Source organism: Oncorhynchus mykiss, chromosome 10, assembly GCF_057628025.1.
Source record: "Oncorhynchus mykiss isolate SJ-2025 chromosome 10, ASM5762802v1, whole genome shotgun sequence".
NCBI lineage: Eukaryota > Metazoa > Chordata > Actinopteri > Salmoniformes > Salmonidae > Oncorhynchus > Oncorhynchus mykiss.
The window spans coordinates 58,142,341-58,165,324 of record NC_143031.1 but is presented as its reverse complement, the minus strand read 5'-3'; the positions used below and the strand labels follow the sequence as shown (position 1 = coordinate 58,165,324).

Sequence of the window (22,984 nt, the reverse complement as noted above, 5' to 3'; positions counted from 1 at the left end):
CTCATACAGAAAACCGTGACAGAATCGCCCACCACAACAGGACCAAGCGGCGTCGTAACGGGCAACAGCAACAGGAGCAGCCCAAAGAGGAGTACAGTATGGACTATACTTCTTGGGAGGAGATAGACAGGTGAGCGGTCGACCCAGGGAGAGTAGCCGGAGCCCGCCTGGGATTCGATGGAGCAGTGCGCGGAAGGGTATAGGAGAATGGAGTTTGCGAAGCAAGCAAGGCGGCGCGGACGGAGGCCCGAGAGTCAGCCCCAAAAAAATTATTGGGGGGGGCTCACAGGGAGTATGGCTACGCCAGGTAGGAGACCTGGGCAGACTCCCTGTGCTTACCGGGGGGCTAGAGAGACCGGGCAGGCACCGTGTTATGCTGTGGTGCGCACGGTGTCTCCAGTGCGGGTGCATAGCCCAGTGCGGTACATTCCAGCTCCGCGTATCGGCCGGGCTAGAGTGAGCATCAAGCCAAGTGCCATGAAGCCGGCTCTACGCATCTGGTCTCCAGTGCGTCTCCTTGGGCCGGCTTACATGGCACCAGCCTTGCGCTCGGTGTCTCCGGTTCGTCTGCATAGCCCAGTGCAGGCTATTCCACCTCGCCGCACTGGCAGGGCGACCGTGAGCATTCAGCCAGGTAAGGTTGGGCAGGCTCGGTGCTCAAGAGCTCCAGTGCGCCTGCACGGTCCGGTCTTTCCAGTACCACCTCCACACCCCAGCCCTCCGGTAGCAGCTCCCCGCACCAGGCTTCCTGTGCGTGTCCTCGGCCCAGTACCACCAGTGCCAGCACCACGCATCAGGCCTACAGTGCGCCTCGCCTGTCCAGCGCTGCCAGAGCCTTCCTCCTCTCCAGCGCTGTCGGAGTCTCCCGCCTGTCTAGCGCTGTTAGAGCCTTCCTCCTCTACAGCGCTGCCGGAGTCTCTCGCCTGTTCAGAACTGCCAGTCTGCAAGGAGCTGCCAGTCTGCAAGGAGCTGCCAGTCTGCATAGAGCTGCCAGTCTGCAAGGAGCTGCCAGTCTGCATAGAGCTGCCAGAGCTGCCAGTCTGCAGGATGCCGCCAAAGCTGCCAGTCTGCAAGGAGCCGCCAGAGCTGCCAGTCTGCAAGGAGCCGCCAGAGCTGCCAGTCTGCAAGGAGCCGCCAGAGCCGCCAGTCAGCATGAAGCAGCCAGGGCCGCCAGTCAGCATGGAGTAGCCAGGGCCGCCAGTCAGCATGGAGCAGCCAGGGCTGCCAGTCAGCAAGGAGCAGCCAGAGCAGCCAGTCAGCATGGAGCAGCCAGTCAGCATGGAGCAGCCAGAGCAGCCAGTCAGCATGGAGCAGCCAGAGCTGCCAGTCAGCATGGAGCAGCCAGTCAGCATGGAGCAGCCAGAGCAGCCAGTCAGCATGGAGCTTCCAGATCTGCCAGTCAGCCAGACTCTTCCAGATCTGCCAGTCAACCAGACTCTTCCAGATCTGCCAGTCAACCAGACTCTTCCAGATCTGCCAGTCAACCAGACTCTTCCAGAACTGCCAGTCAACCAGACTCTTCCAGATCTGCCAGTCAACCAGACTCTTCCAGATCTGCCAGTCAACCAGACTCTTCCAGATCTGCCAGTCAACCAGACTCTTCCAGATCTGCCAGTCAACCAGACTCTTCCAGATCTGCCAGTCAGCCAGGAGCTGCCGCCCCTCTGTCCAATTGGACTCCAGCCACCGAGACATGGACTGTTCTCCATGCCGGCAGGTGGTACCGGTGCATCAAGGCTCAGATCAACAGACTCCTAAACAGCTTCTATCCCCTGGCCATAAGACTGTTGAATGGCGAACAACTTCTGCTCCCCCTCACACCTACTCTGCTGCTAAAATTATTATTGATTAGATATATTACTACCACTATGCTGCTGTTCATTGACACTGAGACTCTTGCGCGCACACACACACACACACACACACACACACACACACACACACACACACACACACACACACACACACACACACACACACACACACACACACACACACACACAAACTTCTATCTCAAGACCATCAGACTGTTAAATAGACACCACTAGCACATTAGAGGCTACTGCCCTATATACATAGACTTGAAATCACTGGCCATTTTAAAGTTTTTTCCAACTGCTTACACACGTTTTCAAAACTGTCTCCTTTTCTTCAAAACTCTACACACAATTCCCAAAACTGCACACACAAAATGCAAAATTCCTCACATCTCCTTCAAAATGTAACACTGCATTCAAAATGCCATAAACACATGTTGGAATGAAGCATTTGCATCAAATGGCAAACACTGCTTTCATAATAGTACATTTTTGGATATACCATGTAAACACTGTTGTTCTAAATCTAAAGCTCTTTGGTCTTTCATAGGCTTATATCTACATTTCAATACAATGTTCTACAGTGAAAGTAATCTGCTGAGAGGGGTAACAAGTACACTGTAAACACCAATGCAATGTAGAAACAAAATATATTTCTCCGGCCTGGGTCTGGCCACAATACTTTGTCCACATCACAAGATACGTTTTCTCTTGCCAAACATCGAGGGAAGTATCTCCTAGCATGGCGTATCCAACCTTGGACAGAGGCAACCTCTATGTCCCCACATGCGTCCTCCATTGCCTGGAGAAGCGGCATGCGGGCATAGGGTTGACGATCATACACTTTCCAGCGCCAGGCTGAGAAGAATTCCTCTATGGAATTTAGAAAAGGTGAATATGGGGGTAGGTACAAAACTACAAATTGTGGATGGGTGGCAAACCAGTTTTGGACCAGAACAGCCCGGTGAAAACTAACATTGTCCCATAAAAACGACAAATCTAGCAGGCTCCTGATCTGGATCAGGGACAAGCATGGTGTAAATTGCATCCAGAAAAGTGAGCATATGGCCGGCGTTGTACGGACCCAGTGTGGCATTGTGATGGAGGACCCCGTTTTGAGTGACGGCAGCACACAGTTATATTATCCCCACGCTGTCCAGGGGCATTGGTAATTGCCCTCTGTCCTATTACATATCTTCCGCGGCGCCTGGTTTTGGTGAGGTTGAAGCCAACCTCATCCACATAAATAAATTCATGGCGAATTACATGGGCATCCAGCTCCAATACTCTCTGTAACAGACAAAAGGATATACAGATGAGTAAATATGGTATGTCTGAAGTACTGGAAGTAGTGTTGCATACATACCTCTGCAAAGTCATGTCGCATATTCTTGACTCTGTCAGAGTATCTCTCAAATGGCACCTTGTAAAGTTGTTTCATCGTCACTCGGTGCCGTTGGGGCATGCGTTGTATGGTCGACAGGCTTACAGCATTGATGTTGTTAAATATGGTGTCATTAGTCAAGATATGCTCTCTTATCTCCCGAATCCTAATTGCATTGTTGGCCAAAACCATATTTATAATTACAGTTTCTTGTACATATGTAAACAAGCGTTCTCGTCCTCCAATATTTATTTGCCTTTCCACTCTGTACAGAATTCAAACACAGTATGTGTTCAGCATAGGAACTGTAAACAATGTACAAAAAAATGTAGTACAGCATGATAACCAACCTCATTCATTCATTGCAGTGCAGTAAATGGATGGCTATAGTTGCATACCTGTTCTCATTTCTGAAGGTTCGAATTATGGACGCCACTGTAAATCGACTCAAGTTGGGCTGGACTCTCAGTCCAGCTTCTTTCATGGTCAAACCGTGGTTGATCACATGATCAACAAGTGTTGCCCTAATCTCATCATAGATGGCTCTCCTTCCTTCTCTTCTTTGCCCCTGTCCTCCTCTTCCTCTCCCTCCTACTCCTCTTGCTCTCTGTCCATTGTTGGCATCCATTGTTCAAAACAGGTAATCTGACCTTTGACCTATTTATAGGCCTATACTACAGTAAAGCAGTGATTGGTAAGTGATCAGTTAAGCTATTAGTGTTTGCACATGTGAGGAGTGTGTATGACCTGGTGAATAATTGTAGCATTTTGATTGGTTGTGTTTGGAAAAGGAAAGCAAGTCACTTCCTGTTAGATTTTTGTGTTTTAGGTAGAGAATTGTGTGTAGTGTTTTGAAAAAAGTGTTTTATGCAATTGATAACTGAGTCAAAGGCTGAGAAATAGCTTATGGTTTTGGATATTTGGTGTGTAGTTTTGCACTTTGAGTGAGAGATTTCAAAAACTGTGTGACATGAAAAGATTTTGTGTGAAAGCAGTTGGAAAAAACTGTAAGTGTGTTTAGTGTTTTGCAAATCACTGTGTGTAGAGTTTTGCAACAAGTGTGAGGTTGACAATGTGCTTATAGTTGTGCAAATATGGGCTGATGTTTTGCTTCTTGAGTGTAAGGTTTCGCTAATAGTGTACTACTTTTAATTGTAGTGTGTAAGCAATCCCCAAAAAACTGTAATCCCATTCCTTTACTTTAGATTTGTGTGTATTGTGAAATTGTTAGATATTACTTGTTAGATATTACTGCACTGTTGCATTTTGCTACACCTGCAATAACATCTGCACACACCCACCCACCACTTACGCTGCTGCCATACTATTTACTAGTATTATTATTGTTATTTTTATTTATCCTGCTACCAGTCACTTTCTCCTAATCTATGCCTACATATCTACCTCAATACTCCAGTATCCCTGCACATTGTACATTTGGTGCTGGTACTGACCCTGTATATACTGTAGCTTCCTTTCTTCTTTCTTATTACTCGTGTTTTTTTATTTATTTTTTCTTATTAGTTATACTTTTTGGATATTGAATACTGCGTTGTTGGGTAGGACTTGCAAGTTAAACATTTCACTCTACTTGTGCATGTGACAAATAAAACTGGAACTAGACTGTATATAAATAGGTAGTCACTGGTTTGGTGCTGGAAGTAATGAGGTTCAAAAGTGATGAAGTGTCCCTTTAAACAGACCATGGAAAAATGTAGATATGACAATGTGCTCTCCTGCTGATGTGGCGTGATGGAACAGCAACGTTCTCCTTCGCTGTGCTTCACTATTTAAATGCAGGAGCATGATGTCCTAGTTACTCACATGCCGTGATCCTCCTATCTTCCTATTCTCACATAATCTACAAGTACTGTATCTACAAGAGATAAGCAACAGCTCCACATGTTATTTTCCTAGACTTGGAACTCCAGTTCCAAATGTGAACAAGAGTCACATCAGAGTCAAAAGACTATCTGGCGTTTCACTTAAAGTGGCCTTCTGTAGTTTAAACTATAACGATTCGAACAGCCCACCACTGATTTGGTGAACATATGAGTGGAAATGTAACCTCTCTCAAATTCATGGAGCTATGGATGCAAGGACTGACCATCCATGAGATGAAATGTATAGTTTTAACCATGTTTTGAGGCTATACAGTGTTTGTTTACAATGATATTGTTTATAAACATTGGAGTAAAAAAGCTTATATTTTAGGTTCTGATGGGGTATGACAGTTGGACTAAGCTCATGACTCATTCGTAAGTTATATTCTTCAAGAGTCCCTGGTTATATACTGTAACATTAAAATAAATAAAAAATTGACTTGCAATCGCAGATTGACTCTTTAACAGAAAGTTTTACCACAGAAAAGGAAAGAGTTTCAGTGGTCCTTTGTAGCTCAGTTGGTAGAGCATGGTGCTTGTAACACCAGAGTAATATGTTCGACCCACCCATATGTAAAATGTATGGTTGCTTTTGGATAAAAGCGTCTGCTAAGTGGCATATATTATATTTTTACTAAGATGCTGTGAGAATTTCGATCATTTCAGTGGAATGGGGGAAACACTTATTTCAGGATATCTTTGGCTCCTAAAATGGTATTTAAGTCAATTATACTGGTTAAAGGAATGGCAACTTAAGTGTGATTATGTTCCTAACTATTAACTTTAGCAACATTATAGCACAAGGGTGGGTAATAAGGAAATCAGTCTAGTTTTGGTGATGTGAAACAAGAATATTTTAAAACTGGCATGGTTTATGGCTATAAATATGACACTATGTTTGGGGCATAAGTACAGGCATGAAAATGAAAGCTGTGTGAAAGTCTGAATGTCTGGAATATACAAGTAAATCCTCTAGTGTTTCCTTCTAAAGCCTGACCAGAGAGTCTGATTTTATCACATGACCCTGAATAAACCAAATCATTTAGATTTCCCCTTTATCCTTGTGTGTGTGTGTGTGTGTGTGTGTGTGTGTGTGTGTGTGTGTGTGTGTGTGTGTGTGTGTGTGTGTGTGTGTGTGTGTGTGTGTGTGTGTGTGTGTGTGTGTGTGTTAAAAACCACAGCTTTTGCACTCTCCTCTATCAGCCTTGTTTGACAATCTGGGCCCCCTGTTACCACTGCCCACTTCCCCTTTCTTCCTCCAGATCTACAGGAGACTTGTCATGTGTTCGTCATGTTGTTCCCTTTCCTCCTCTACTACCCCATGAAACACACTGACCTTTACAAAACCCACTGCATGTACACACTCTTTTAAGGAAACTCAGTGGCCGACCAATCAAATGGAGCCATATATGGGGCTAAGTGTTCCGACACAGGGCTTTTGAGACAGAGTGAACCTACAATACCTGTGCAGACTTTGTTCAAGAAACAGCATTTCTGACCACATTGTGTGAATGTGATTTCTCGTTAATTTCTTTTGGTCTATTGGTACACAGACAAGTGGATAGTACAGTCCCCCTTCAGCCCCTTACGAAAACACCAATAGAAATAAAAATGGCATCCGTCCACCAACATTGAGTCAATTTTCAATAATATAATTTTTTATTGAAGCCTTTGTTCAAAAAAAAAAAAAATCATCAATTCAATTGCTTTCTTTCTTCAGAAACGAATCGGCTCGTTTGATAATAGCACACTTGGCTGTCACATTACATTTGAAGAAGTATTAAATTGTCACAGATTGTACCCTTTTGAAATGAAATTGTCCCTCTGAATGCATCCAGTGTTCTGACAAATGTCATCCGAACAAAACAGGTTCAAATCATTCATTTTCATCCCAAACATTTCAATGTTCTTGTCTAATAGTGATCCCTGTTTGTGACAAGCTGTACAAATTCACTTCAACAAACACAATTACATATGCAGCTATACACAGCTATTTCTGTGGGAGATGGTTGACTGTTTCAACGCCAACGTTCTGATCTCTGCTGTTTGCGCAGACAGACTAACAGATGAACACAGAATGACAATAGATCACATTTTAACAAGACAAAAAGCTGTAGGAGAAGAGTCGTTAGCTTCTGCTCGGTGGCTGAAACATCTTCATAATCAGAGGCCATGATGAGAGAGAAATCAACAGAGTGGGAAAAAGATTGAAGAAGAGGAAGAAAGAGGAAAAGAAAGGAAGAAAAAGGAAAATACAGCAAGAAAGGGGAAAAGAGAGTGATACGGCACGTGAACGACTGTAACACTTTCCAAGTCCCTTTATAGTTTTCAATGTTCAAAATCTTCTTTCCAAATCGAAAAACAATTTTTTTTTCCCCTCTGGTCATAGTCAGCCTGTCTGCATGTGCTTCTTTTCAATATGAACACAAAGGAGCTCAACTGTCATACCTGTGATGAATACTACCCCTTTAATTCAAAATGGCTCCATTCGATGAGAAAAACAACAACAATCGGTTTACTATTGATGTGGGGACTTCTGGTTCCCACAAGTATAGTTATACACACACACACACACACACACACACTGCACTGTGCTACAATAGTTGTCAGTTTAGGAAATCTTCAAAAGCATTGGTTTATAATTATCAGCGATTAGCGTTGGGGACAATTCCTTTTAATTTGGTAAATTCAAGAAGTAATCAAAAAATCTAATTCCACATATTCTACAATTCTTCTCTATAACAAAACAGTGGAATAGGAATGTCAGGTTTAATCCTGAATTGACTATATTGAAATCAAAATATGTAATTCATTGGTTGAATATATTGGTAATCCGTTTCATAAAAGCAATAAGGCACCTTGAGGGTTTGTGGTATATGGTCAACATACCACCGCTAAGGGCTGTTTCCAGGAACCTACAGAGAAAAACAGTGGTCTTTAGAGATGTTAAAGGGTCAGTATGCACAGGGCACACCAAAACAAACACCTCCCCCTACTGCCCGAGGGGTTCCCGTGGAAAGTTGTGTACACAAAATGACTGGTTTCCAGCGATGCTCATGTAGAAGACCCTGTAACACAGAGGCCACTCATTTTAAACAGGTGTTGGACCACTAAGAAAGCAGGCAGATATGTACACTCCCCCTATGTACTGTATTTATCTGGACAGTGAGGCGAGAACGTTTTGGATTTGAGAGAAAATGTTTCATATGAGGCGACAGTACAGAACGTCACCTTTATTTGAGAGTATTTTCATACATATCTGTTTTACCGTTTGGAAATGAAAGCACGTTGTCCTCCACAATTGAATGTGCCATAAGTATTTTGGAGTCATTTTTATTGTAAATAAGAATAGAATATGTTTCGGGAACACTTTTACATTCATGTGAATGCTAACTTGATTGCATGTAGTGAATGAATGAATTGTGAATAATGATGAGTGAGAAAGTTACAGAGGAACAAAGACCATACCCCCAAGACATGGGGGAGGTAAGCATTTTTTTTTGGGGGGGGGGGGCGAATGATCTTTGTTCCTCTGTAACTTTCTCACTCACCCTTATTCAGGATTAATTCATGATTATCCATAATTAATGTAGAAGTGTTCAGAAATAATCTACTCTTATTTACAATCAAAGTGACTCCAAAATGACACAATACATTATTCACCATTCAGTTATTACTGTGCAAAACGTAATCTGAAACACAACCCCCCAAAAATGCAAATACATCATATAAGTTTGATGTAATCATTGCATACTAGGAGTATGGGACCCATACTACTTCATGCATTTGTCCAAATAGTTATGGAAAAAATGAGTTCTTCAAATGGGAGGACTAGGACTATACATAAAGTGCTTTCATTTCTTTAAATGGCAAAACAGATATGTGTGGAAAAACACTCAAATAAAAGGCGACATTGAAACATTCATATGAAACATTCAATCTAAAATCCAAAAAGGCTTGATTGTAGAGCCAAATCTACATATTTTTGCTTCACCAAATAGATACGTAGGGGAGTGAAGCTGTCCTCACACCCCCTCCATCTTTTAGTCTAGTACTCTCTGATGGGAGGGTTGAAGATACTCTTTAATCAACTAATACTAAAAGGTTTAACTGATTGCAGGACTGTCCATGAGCTATTATTGTCCCTTTGGAAACAAAAGGCAGATTAGTTCCCGGCCCCCTGGAACACCCAATGATGGATGGATAGGCACTGAAAGGGCTTTGCTTTTGCCAACTGCCAACTCTTATCCTCAGACAAACTCTGACAAAGACCTCTTTGTAGGGACAGACTGTTTATAGTTTGGCCATGATGAATGCTGAACACACTGAGAACACATATTTCAACAGTACACCGTGCTACAATGTTTGTCGTTATAGGATATCTACAAAAGCATTTGGTTATTATGAATTCCTTTTCAATGCAGTTCAAGAAGTAAACTGAAAATCCAATTCCAATATTCCACAATGCTTCTCTATAAGAAAAACATGGAATAGGAATTTCAGTTTTCCTCCTGAATTGACTGAAGTGAAAATGAATTGACCCCAACTAGGGTTGAAAAATTCCAGTAACTTTCCCAAAATTCCCGGGTTTCCTGAAATACTGGATGGATTCCGTATTTCCTGTTTACACACACAGGATGGCGTCGGCAGACATGGCCACCCTGTTTCTAGCTCCTAGCCAACATTGCATTATTCATTATGAAATTGTTTCGTTTTTTTGTGTTATTTCTTACATTACTTGCTCAGAATGTTTCTTGCATTATTACCTACAGCCGAAAATAACTTTTGGACATTAGATCGGCGGTCACTCAACAGCATTTCGACCAGAAATCTGTTTGAACTCCAAGGCAGTTCCATTCATCCCGGGGCCTGAACCAAAAAGCAGACGCTCGGGTTGAGGATCTCCTTCCAGCGAGATATCAGGGACTGTAACACACTTTGTTTTATGGAATCATGGCTCTCTCCGGATATATTGTCCCCTTCGATTCAGCCAGCGGTGTACTCCGTCCATCGCACGGACAGGAAGAAAGAACTCTCTGGGAAAAGAAAGTTGGAGGTGTCTGTTTCATGATCAACTATTCACGGTGTGATTTTGGTAACACACAGAAACGCAAGTCCTTTTGTTTTACCAATCTGGAATACCTCACCATCAAATGCTGACCGCATTACCTCCCGAGAGGATTTTCTTCAGTCACTGCTGTGTATATTCCCCCTTAAGCTGACACCGTGACAGCTCTCAAGGAACTACACAACTACACTACACTTTGCGGCGTAAAGCTTGGAATATGGAGCAGTCTAAATGCATGCGTTCTCTAGAGTTATGATCTTGGGTTTGGGTAACCGAAAGGTTGCTAGATCAAATCCCCCAGCTGACAAGGTAAAAATCTGTCGTTCTGCCCCTGAACAAGCAACTAACTCCTAGGCCGTCATTGTAAATAACAATTTGTTCTTAACTGAATTGCCTAGTTAAATAAAGTTTGTTGGAGGAGGAATAATGGTCTGGGGTTGTTTTTCATGGTTCGGGCTAGGCCCCTTAGTTCCAGTGAAGGGAAATCTTAACTTTACGATATACAATGACGTTCTAGACGATTCTGTGCTTCCAACTTTGTGATAACAGTTTGGGGAAGGCCCTTTCCTGTTTCAGCATGACAATGACCCCATGCACAAAGCGAGGTTCATACAGAAATGATTTGTCGAGTTCGGTGTGGAAGAACTTGACTGGTGTGCACGGAGCACTGACCTTAACCCCATCGAACACCTTTGGGATGAATTGGAATGCCGACTGTGAGCCAGGCCTAATCGACAAATATCAGTGCCCGACCTCACTAATACTCTTGTATTGGCTCAATGAAAGTCCCTGCATCAATGTTCCAACATCTAGTGGAAATCCTTCCCAGAAGCGTGGAGGCTGTTATAGCAGCAAAAAGGGGAATAACTCCATATTAATGCCCTTGATTTTGGAATGAGATGTTCGACAAGCAGGTGTCTGACACATGAATAGCTCCGCTGTTGGCCAATATACAGTTACAGTTTGTGGTGTCCACAAATGATCCTTTCTCAGTTAGCCATTATGGGCACTCACCTCAGGCAGTGCTGGTTGGGCAAGTCAGGGTTGCTCATATTAATTAAGAGCCAATGCATTTTTTTATTATTTTTTTTTTTTAATCATCACTGTATGTCTAATAAATCACTGTGTGTGTCAAATTTAATGAAAATAACTCAAAATATATTTCAATTGCCGTTGAAATGCTCAGTCTGATCGTGTGGCTGTTTTGGCGTGGGCCAGTAACCGAAAGGTTGCTAGATTGAATCCCGAGCCGTCATTGTAAATAAGAATTTGTTCTTAACTGACTTGCCTAGTTAAATAAATGTTAAACAAACAAGGCAAAAAAACCATGATCAGTGCTATTCTGGATCCTTGGGACATCCGTACCCTAACCTTAACCTTAACCTTAACCCATACCTTAACCATAACCCTTACCCAACCCTAATCTTAACCCTTACAGTAACCATTGTTAATGTCAACTTCAATTGGGGAAGGGAAGTCCCAAGGATACTGATTAGCAAGGACCAAAACTCCATCCCACCTGAACAGACTGAAATTCTAGGCGCTGTTTTCTCTCCAAAAGCTCTTAAACTAAAAGTGCATTTTCACAATTTCCCCAATTTCAGAATGTTATTTCGATCTCATATTGTGGAAATGTTGGGTAAATCACGTTTTTGATTGTACTGCTCCTTTAAGCGGGGAGGCAGCGGCAACAGGGAACTGGCTGCTTCTGGTTTCAAGGCACATATAAATACAAAGCGGAGCCGGGTACGAGGAAAACACAAAGGAGAAGAGGAGAATTCTCACGTTTAAAACTGAAGACTAACGGAGTCAGGTAATGAGCGCCTCCTGAAATCAAGCTTGTTTCCTAGAAGGTAAAACATGTAAAACGCCATTCGTCGCAGTCCAGTCATGGTTATAATATTCATCAACATTGTGGATAGCAAAGAAGTAAACAGCTGAGCTGCAGCTGTCACAGTAGGGTACGGTGTGTACTTGTTGTAGGCAAGTGTATTTATGCCTAGTGTTGAATTATGTGCCGAATTAGGCTACAAAAAATAGGTAACCAATAAAATATAAAGCAAATGATCCTAATTCGATTGTTTACATCGCTTTGTAAAATGATGCTGTTGGATGTTCAAAACATTATTGCTATAGCCTAAGTTTAATTCTGTGTAAAATGTGTATTCTGGTGTATTTTCTATTCCGTTTTGACTAGATATTTCTCCCCATTGAATCAGGATATCTCACAGAAGACGAACTAGTCGTTCTTCTTTGTTTCGAACTGTGGTCTGGTGGTCTGTGTTGCTACTTTGACTATTACGTGGCAGAGGATGAGATACACACAGCCGTGCGTAGCCTGTCTGGAACTCAACGCTACTTTCTCTGTGGTCAGCAAAATAAACTTGAGAACTTCAATTGCATTTTCTCCCTCTTTCCGTCTCTATCTTGCCTGTATTCATTCATCCCTCTCTTTATTTCATATTATATGAATAGAATATGAATGGGAAGGAAAATCATTTTATTCAATTAACTTGTTTTACAATGTTATTGTAATTTGATTCAATCCCAGTCCCTTATCTGTAACCTAATGAATAAGAAAATAGATGGGGAAAAATAAATTCCAGCTGTTCTTGCGAAATTCCACTAGTTTATGCATGAATAATTACCAGCCTATGTACATTGCCTGAAGGTGTAATGCCCTTGTTCTACAAAATAAGTCAAGGTTTATCGTTATGTAAAGTAAAGAATATGATCTGTCTGGACTCAATGCTGTCAGGTGGTATCCACATATCTTCACCATTCAGAATCACCGCTCTTTGTTTTCAACGTTTTCAAAAGGCACTACTGTCCATTGTGCACCACCTGACCGCATTCCAACCAGTTCCCCTTGCGGGGCGGTACCCTTTTAACTGCGGCTTACCTTTGGCATTACCACTCTAGTCCTAGGGGCACCGCACTCCTGTTTATACGGCTCCAGGATGGATAACACCCAAGCATCAGTTCTAGCACTGCCAGCCAGAGGCCCTCCCCTAGCCCTAGCGTCCCAGCTCTGGAACACCGGAGCTGGGAGAGAGGTGTGGAATTTCTGGGGCCTGTCTGGCACGGGGCCCGGGGCATCCCAAGGCTCGAGCGCTCTTGTCCTTTTTGATGTTTGCGGTCTTGAGGAAGTGAGACGTCGTGTTGCCACACTAGCAAGCACTGCAGTGCGCTCTAGGGGTTTGATCCAGACCAGAGATGTTCCAGGGTTGTCGGATATGGCATGAAAGCAGCTGTGGAGTGGACTGAAGTGCAGACGGTGAGGAGTTGGATGGAGGAAGGGTGTGTGTGTGTTTTAGGAAGGCCGGTATTTGGAAGGAAAAGGGAGGGGGTGGCCTTACAACTCAACAAATGACAGGCAGACTTCTTTTTAACCCTACAGTCCCTTTTTATGCCCTGGTCTGCCCCTGGAAAGAGCAACCTCGAGCAATGTCAGTCAAATGTAGGCTAGGTTACTCGTTTCTAGGTCAAACGCTGTAGAGTTCCCCACCCCGGGTCCAGCCCCCATTAATCTGCATTCTGCGGCATGACTGGGGAGAGAGGAGTGGTGACATGTGGCGAGTGCGTTAACCAGCCAGGGATAACGGAATCACAGTGGCTCTATGTCTTGGTCCGAGGAGGGAGAGAGACACCTCTCTCTCCCTCCTCGGACCAAGACATAGAGCCACTGTGATTCCGTTATCCCTGGCTGGTTAACGCACTCGCCACATGTGTGTACATGCGCACGTGTGTGTGTGTGTGTGTGTGTGTGACAGAGAGTGTATGTGACCTGGGTAACAGCAGCCCAATTCTGTGATCCTTTTTCTGCAAATCTTATTGCTGTTTTGTAGTAAAACCATAGTATTACTGTAATAGTACTAGGCAGCTTTACTGTACATGCAATACACTAAATACACCATCCTGGGACATTCAATACCTTTTTACTCTCCTGGTGATTCAGAAAGTAAGGCTGAATGTGCGTATTATGTAATTCTACCTGGTGATTTATAGTAGTGCTTGCATACAAAATCCCATATTGCTTCACAAGTAAATGTGGATGCAGGAATAAAGCTTTGGAGAAGCATGTATTATGAGCAGGTTTTTCTGTTATTACAATCAGAAAGGAAGGCCATCTTCCCTCAGAATCCCTGAAGGAATCCAGGGCCCACTAACAGTTTGTCCCAAATGGCACCCAATTTCCAATACAGTGCACTACTTTTGACCAGGGCCCCTAAGTATTGCACTATTTGGAACCCTCTGTGTCCCATTTATTACATAGTTACAGGCCCTTCTAGCCTCTGGGAAAGGGGATACCTAGTCAGTTGCACACTGAATGCGTTCAACCGAAATGTGTCTTCCATATTTAACCCAACCTCTGACTTAGAGAGGTGCGCGGGGTGCTGCCTTTAATGTCCACGGCGCTGGCCCAACACTCTTAACCACTAGGCTACATGCCTCCATAGAGTGACTGTGGTCTTACGGATGAGAAGGGGTATTTTTCCCGGTTTAGATGTGTTGTGGGGATGGGGAAGGAACAACAGGGAAACGTGTTTGCTTGATCTTTTTTTCCCTGGATTTCCTCTCACTTGATGAGAAGCATCCGTAACACGGATTGAACACTAATAACAAAAAAAGATACAAACTCTTCCCGTGCTGTTTTGGCTGGGACGCCTTTACTTTATCGGCCTGTAACTGTTGGTGCTGCTCTGCTGTGGGCCCCATGGGCTCCTTGAGCGAGCTCCACTGTGGGTCCTTCGACAGGAAATGTCTCGGTGACCTACAAAAAGGATGTGCTGACATCACACCCCGCTGTGTGTCCTCACGGAGGCCCGCGGTGTGCACAGTGTGCTCGTGGCTTATCTTACATGTGTCTGCCTGAACTTAGCAAGAGGTCCAATTCATCCCCCATTACCTCTCAATTCAATTACATTAAAACCACTTTTTTTCTTTTGGTCCATGAAACAAGCTGCACCACAAATAGGAAAAGCATAAGTGTGTGTGTTGGTGTGTGTTAACATTTCACCTCTAAAGCTCTGTACACACCCATAAATCATTATTAATATAACACAGGTTAATATAGGTTAATATGTGACCAAAGGAAGGATTGAAAAATACCAAATAATGAGCAGTAAAAATACATTTGAATTTTTCCTCAGCCCGCAGGCACTTAGTCAGCCGACTCTTAACTCCACCATCGTTTCAGTTGTGAGGTGACCCGGGGATGCCTATTAGCCCAAAGAAATGGATGAATGTTGTCATAATTAGGATTGTCATTATCGGGAGTATTATTGCTGTGTGTGTGTGTGTGTGTGAGTGATTGATTGTGTGTATGCACCAGTGGAGGAAGGGAGGACCATCCTCCTCAGTGAATTCATAAAACAAAAAATGGTGAAACATTTATAACGTTATCCTTTTTAGATTAAACTAAACACGTCACCAAGTAATTTATTAAAACACTGTTTTGCAATGAAGGTCTACAGTAGGCTCAACAGCACTCTGTAGGGTAGCACCATGGTGTAGCCGGAGGACAGCTAGCTTCCGTCCTCCTCTGGGTACATTAAATTCAATACAAAACTTAGGAGGCTCATGGTTTTCACCCTCTCCAATAGACTTAAACAGTATTTATGACAACTTCCGGAGGACGTCATCCAACCTATGAGAGCTCTTGCAGCATGAACTGACATGTCCACCCAATCAAAGGATCAAATAATTAATCTACTACTGAAAGCATAAGCTACATCTAGCTAGCACTGCAGTGAGAGAGAAAGACAATTAATTTATGCCAAAATGGGAAGGGAGGGTAGGGGAAGGGAGGGAATGAGAGAGGGGGAGAGAGAGATTCACTTACTTAGCTAGCTAGTTTTGCCTGCTCAAAGAGGGGGATGTTACAGTATGTGTGTGTAGCCACTCTATTCTTGCTGATGAGGGTTTTCTCCCCGTTGCTGTTCAGTTCTATGCCTCAAGGCCACAAGGCTATTCCTCTGTTCCTAGAATCGTATTAATTTGGAGAATGTGTAGTGGCCTTGTTAGTGTACCACTGTGTATGACTAGGTCTCTGGGTATTCAGTCCACAACGCTGGTCCTGTTCGCTGGATAAAATCAGGCAATAAACATGGTCTATATACGTACAAACCGTCATTTCTATTTCAAATGGGAATCCATTCTGAAATAATAAGTCATTTCACAGGATTATTTTTTTAAAATATTAGACGTTCGGCATCTGTGACGAATACCACAACTTTTGTTGATAGTTTACTGAGGTATGATTAGCACTTTTCAGGATCGTGTGAATATTCCAGTCAAGGCATCACCGACATAATGGATGTGAAGAAATAGATGCAGACAGAGAATTGTACTACTTTTGACCATTGAGGGCTATGAAACGGATGCAGAAAGAGGATACATCCCAAATGGAATCCTATTCAGACTCATTGAACGGTCTAGCGAGCTAGGACTTGTCCAGACACGTTTTGCTTCCTTCTCAGCCCGCTACTATTATCATTTCCCACTATTCAACACTCTTAGTCTTGTGACGAAGACAGCTGTGAGGTCAAAGGTGAACACAGCTGGGAAGAAGGTTCTGAACTTCCAAGTGTTGCAATCACTGCTGTTTGTGCTTGAAATGTATCTAACCTTTCTGCAATATACTGTGAACTATATTAGTTCCCATAGTCTGTACAGCATTTTCAATATGATCCTCACTGCAGTTGGTGCCTGAACTTTCAGTCTAACTTTCCTGAGCTATTTAGGCTGCGTTTACACAGGCAGCCCAATTCTTATCTTTTTCCCACTAATTGGTCAGCCCAGTTCTCATCTTTTTTTCACTAATTGGTCTTTTGACCAATCCCATCAGATCTTTTTACAGCAGATATTTTTCAGAGCTGATCTGATTAGTCAAAGACCAATTAGTGAAAAAAAGATCAGAACTGGACTGCCTGTGTAAACACAGCCACTGTGTACTGTATTTGAGCCTATGAAACACAACTAGTTTGAAACCAGTTTCGAAGAGACCTCTTTCCCACGGTACATAGTGTGAAGAGAATTAGTTCCCATAGTCTCTAAACAGCATGTGATATAATTAAGCAATAAGGACCGAGGGGGTGTGGTATATGGCCATTATACCATGGCAACGCGGAGTGCCTGGATAAAGCCATTAGCCGTGGTATATTGGCAATATGCCACAAACACCCGACGTGCCTTATTGCTATTATAAACTGGTTACCAACGTTAGAGCAGTAAAAAAAAAAGTTTTGTCATACCCGTTGTATACGGTCTGACATACCACGTCTTTCAGCCAATCAGCATTCAGGGATGAAACCACCCAGTTTATAATCCACATTTTGGTCTGGGTGGTAGTAAGTGTACTCAAATTGGTTTGTTTTGGATCCGTCCCCTGCACTTTGTGTACCAAAATGGTGTCATCTGAAACAGTAGACAGCAAACCTTTAGGAAGCTCAGATGAGCAGCATACCCCAGACGCAGCTGCAGTTCTAAGTAGACGGTAATGGATTCACTGAACCGGTTTGACCGCGTGACCCTGGTTCGGGAGAAACCGCCTTTTTCTTGTGTGTGCGAGACGGTTTCTCAGTATGGTACCGCAGCATTGCCATGTGCAGCAGCGTTGCCGTGGTGACAGAGCGGGGAGGTTTTGTGGGGGAGAAGGGAGTGGAGTGCGTCACATGTAGGAACTGGAGGTAGCATATGGTCTCACCTCTCAGAGGAAGAGGAGGGGTGGTGGGGTGCGCTCAGGGATGAAAAAAGAAAAGAAAAATGAGGATAATGGAACACGTTACTGCTCTGTTTAGTCTGCTTCCTAATGCATTTTCCTCCTTTATCCTTCCATCCCCTCTTTATCTTTCACAAACAGACGTACTTTTTCTCTTTCGTTTCTCTTGCTTATCCTATTTTTTTCTTCCCATCTCCCTCTCTTTCTTTCTCTCTCTTCTCCTGTGTCCTTTCTTCCACTGCCTGCTTTCTGTCAAATGTGCCTATTTTCCATTTGGCAAGGCCCCGTGGTACAGCACTTCAGCTCACTTGCGTACACACACGCTACTTCAGTGAGAGCGGTGGAAGGAAGTCTGTGAGAAAATAATTAAACAAAACGTATTTCACCTCAACATTTCAACCCTGCGATGCCGTCGCCCCAAACAAACGATCAAGGACCCGCATGAGTCTCATTCATTTGGTGTTGCTTAGTGTTTTGTTTTGAGACTACATTAGATTAGTATAATGGGATCAGGGAGATGCGCTTTAAATATGCTCCATTTTGCATTTGTTTCCTCAGACACAGTTGTCTATATGTTATTATAAACTGAGTGGTCGAGCCCTGGATGCTGATTGGCTGACAGCCGTCATTGTAAATAAGAATTTGTTCTTAACTGACTTGCCTAGTTAATAAAGGTAAAAAAAATAGGTATGACAAAACCTTTATTTTTACTGTTATAATTACGTAACCAGTTTATAAAAGCAATAAGGCCTCGGGGGCTTGTGGTATGGCCATTATGTCCAGGCACTCCGCGGTACGTTGTTGTCACGGTTGTCGTAAGAACGGGACCAAGGTGCACGGGACCAAGATGTTGAGTTCCACATATTTATTTCCAAGTGAAACTTCAGCAAAACAAAAATATACCAATAAACGAACAATTAAACGTGACTACGTGGTGCACATGCACAAATACAAAACAATATACCACAAACACAGGTGGGAAGAATAGCTACTTAAATATGATCCCCAATTAGAGACAACGATTACCAGCTGCCTCTAATTGGGAATCACACACAACACCAACCTAGAAACTATAAACTAGAACACAACATAGAAATTATACACTAGAATACCCCCTAGTCACGCCCTGACCTACTACACCATAGAGAAACAAGGACTCTCTATGGTAAGGGCGTGACAGTACCCCCCCCCCCCCCCCCACAAAGGTGCGGACTCCGGCCGCAAAACCTAAAACCAAATGGGCAGGGTAGGGGGGCTGATTAGTGTCAGTGGCGGCTCTGGTGTAAATCGTAGCCCCTGCCCAGACCCCGGATCCTGCCAGGAGCAGGACTGGCCGCCATGCCTGAACTGGGTACCGGAGCAGAAGAAGCCTCCGGCCTTGGAGCGGACTGGACACCGGGCTTGGACTGTGCACCGCCGCAGAGGAAAGCTCCGGCCCTGGAGCGGGACTGGACGCTGTGCCTGGACTGGGCACCGGCGCAGAGGGAGTCTCCTGCCATGAAGCGGGACTGGACACCGTGCCTAGACTGGGCCCCGGCGCAGAGGAAGGCTCCTGCCCTGGAGAGCGACTGGAGGCCGTGCCTGGACTCTCCGGGCCGTTGACCCTCGCTGGAGGTTTCGAACCTTGGAGCGTCGCTGGAGGTTCCAGACCGTGGACTGTCGCCGGAGGTTCCGCACTGTGGACCGCCGCAGGAGGTTCCGCACTGTGGACCGCCGCAGGTGGCACCGGACTGGTGACATGAAGTTCGGGGCGGATGCGGGGAGCCAGCATCAGACGTACCGGGCTGGGGAGGCGTACTGGAGGCCTGATGCGTGGATCCGGCACAGGTGGCACTGGACTGGTGACACGCACTTCAGGGCAAGTGCGAGGAGGAGGCACAGGACGTACCGGACTGGGGAGGAGCACTGGAGGCCTGATGTGTGAGCCGGCACAGGTTGCACCGGACTGGTGACACGCTCTTCAGGGAGAGTGCGGGGAGCAGGCACAGGACGTACCTGACTGGGGACACTCACTTCAGGGCGAGTACGAGGAGGAGACACAGGACGTACCGGACTGGGGAGGCGCACTGGAGGTCAGAAGTGTGGAGCCAGCCCAGGTTGCACCAGACTGCTAACCTGATCCTCTGGTCGGATGTTGAGCAGAACACACTTGCACAACATCTCTCTCATCTCTCTCTCTCCTAACTTCTCCAATGCTCCATATTCTCCATATTAATTTTCAAGTGAAACTTCAGCAAAACAAAAATATACCAATAAACAAACAACTAAACGTGACTATGTGGTGCACATGCACAAACACAAAACAATATCCCACAAACACAGGTGGGAAAAATAGCTACTTAAATATGATCCCCAATTAGAGACAACGATTACCAGCTGCCTCTAATTGGGAATCATACACAACACCAACATAGAAAATATAAACTAGAACACAACATAGAATTATACACTAGAATACCCCCTAGTGACGCCCTGACCTACTACATCATAGAGAAACAAGGGCTCTCTATGTTCAGGGCGTGACAGTTGTGCATAAGAACAGCCCGTAGCCGTGGTATATTGGCCATGTACCACACCTCCGCGGGCATTATTGCTTAAATATAATAAGCCCACACTACACAGCACAGCTACTTCTTAGCCATGCAACGGTAAGGTGTTTTAACAAAGATATGTATGTTATCCAGAGACAGTGGCTTAGACAGCCAGACCACACTAGGCCACAAAATAGCAAGACCTTTTTGAAATAGCGACTGTTTTAATAACACGACGAACCCGTTCCCCACTCAAAGTACGCATACTCAGGAAAGCGCAATGAAATTCTATTTCCGGAATAGATTTGATGTCATAACGGGTATTTGATCTGAAAAAAGTTTTTATGTACAGTACTGTGTACGGAGGACTTTACTTTGATCTGAGAACACTCAATTGAGTACCCACTGATGCTATCTCCCCCTGTGTGTAAAGATACTTTCTGTCCTCATCTTGCCTGAGGGAAATTGACTTGCTTTGGTTTTTTTTCATGTTTATTAGACAGGAGAGTGAGGAAGAATGAGAGAGCAAGGAGTCAGATTTGAACCTGTGCTGGCGGTTGCATGGGTTCCAAAGTCAGCGCTTTATACCGCTGGACCACACAAGGATTGACTTGTTTTTAACTCATGTTTCCCCCTCAGACCCCCTAGAAGAGGAGCTTGGACGGCATGCAAAGTTGTGAAATATCTTCAGACAGCACTGATGACCCCCTTAGTAGAGACCTACGCACTCATCGACAGCCTCGAATAGTAGTGATCGGCGCGGGCTTGGCCGGTCTCGCAGCTACCAAGAGCCTCCTGGAAAGCGGCTTCACGGATGTCACAGTCCTAGAGGCGTCAGACCGCGTCGGAGGGAGAGTTCAAAGCATTCAGCACGGTAAGAAATGATGCCGTGAACTTTATACACTACAAACACACGAAGCGCGAGTAAGAAACAATACATGGAGGAAACGACGCTAAACCAGACCCTGGAATGTCATGGGTTATGACTCTATGGGTGTTTGTTTCTTAAATAGTTAACATTTTCTGTAAGCTGAAAGCTCCGAACCTCACTCACTGAGACATTCGACATGTCTGTGTGAGTGTGTAATCATCAGGTTGTTTCCCCCGCACTCACATCTAGCTGTCAAAAGGTGCCCCCCTCTATTCTCTATGGGGCTACGCTATCAGTGCTAATGCTAAAAGCCTTCCCAAAATAACACTGGATCAGAATGTGTGCTTTGCAAAGCCCAATTAAGCTTTCTCAATTCAAAATGTGATTGGGGAATTTGTCTCTCGGATGGATGTGTGGTTAGTCCTGCAAAATCCCCTTTGAGCTGAACAAGTTCGATTACTCCCATTGCCACACATGGCTTCAATTCAATATAAAAAAAATGATTTATTTATCCCTATTCCTCATTCTCTATGAAGCCCTTTCAAAAACAAGTATCTCTCGAGTAGGTGGTTGTAGCATCCTCAAAATGTCCAGTAGGCTGCAGTCACATTCATTGAATTGACACCCTCTAACTGTAGTTCCTTTCACGTCCATTCAATTAAAACAACTTCCTGTTCTCATTCCTCTGCTTATTTCATTCAATTCAAGTTCCATCCCATTCAACGTATTCCCAAATAAACTGACACAAACAATCAAGTGCTTGGGGTGGGTAAACAAAGTTTGTAAGTGTGACCCCAAAGGTGCATCTGATATGACACATTATTCCCTATATATTGCACTACTTTTGAACGGAGCCTAAGCCTGTCCCAATATCCTCACTACTTGCATGGCCAAAACATTACTTCATATTGGGACAGACACTAAGTGTATTACGTATTTATATGCCATTTAGCAGAGGCTTTTATCCAGAAAATCGAACCCACTATCCTAGCATTGCAAGCGCCAACTGAGCTACAGTGAGGACTACATTCTTCTTCATCTTCTCCTCCTCCATCCTATTCCAGGACAAACGACTTTGGAGCTCGGAGCCACCTGGATCCATGGCGCTAACGGGAACCCGGTGTACCACCTGGCGGAGGACAACGGGCTGCTGGAGCACACCACGGACGGCGAGCGCAGCGTGGGCCGCATCAGCCTGTACACCAAGAACGGCGTGGCCCACTACCAGACCAACAGCGGTACCAGGATCCCCAAGGACCTGGTCGAGGAGTTCAGTGACCTCTACAATGAGGTGAGGGGAGAGAGGTGTGTGGGAGGTGTGTGTCCAGAGGTGTGTGTGTGTGTGTCCAGATTACCACTGATGTGTGCACAGGGAGCCACCCATGACTGAATGTAGATACTGTACATAGACAGTGGCACGTATGCACAGGTGTGTATAGCACAGGTGTGTGTATAGTACATTCTCGCAACAATGGCTTCCTCCCACTACCCTTCAGTTCAGAGTAAATAGACACTGTGCAGAGGAAAGGGGGACGCTTTCTACACACTTCCCTTTCTCTATGTCCCTGAGTAATTCTCACAATAGTTATGTTCCATAAGTGTTGCAAGCAGCAAAGTTACCAATAAAATACCAAAGTAAATTTTTAAAGGATACACACTGAGTGGGCCAGAAAGAGGTGTATCAAGCTTGTGGCGACTTGTTCGTAA

General features: G+C 44.3%; 1 protein-coding gene across 1 annotated transcript in view; it reads left to right on the top strand.

Moving 5' to 3' along the window:
- The first annotated feature begins 11,615 nt into the window (after positions 1-11,615).
- Positions 11,616-22,984, top strand: part of smox (spermine oxidase) — a 28,751-nt gene continuing 17,382 nt past the window's right edge. The window contains exons 1-3 of the mRNA XM_021619123.3: positions 11,616-11,965; positions 21,046-21,280; positions 22,342-22,568. Coding sequence (XP_021474798.1) covers positions 21,073-21,280; positions 22,342-22,568 — 435 coding nt within the window. The 5' untranslated portion in view covers positions 11,616-11,965; positions 21,046-21,072. The remainder of the gene's footprint in view (positions 11,966-21,045; positions 21,281-22,341; positions 22,569-22,984) is intronic.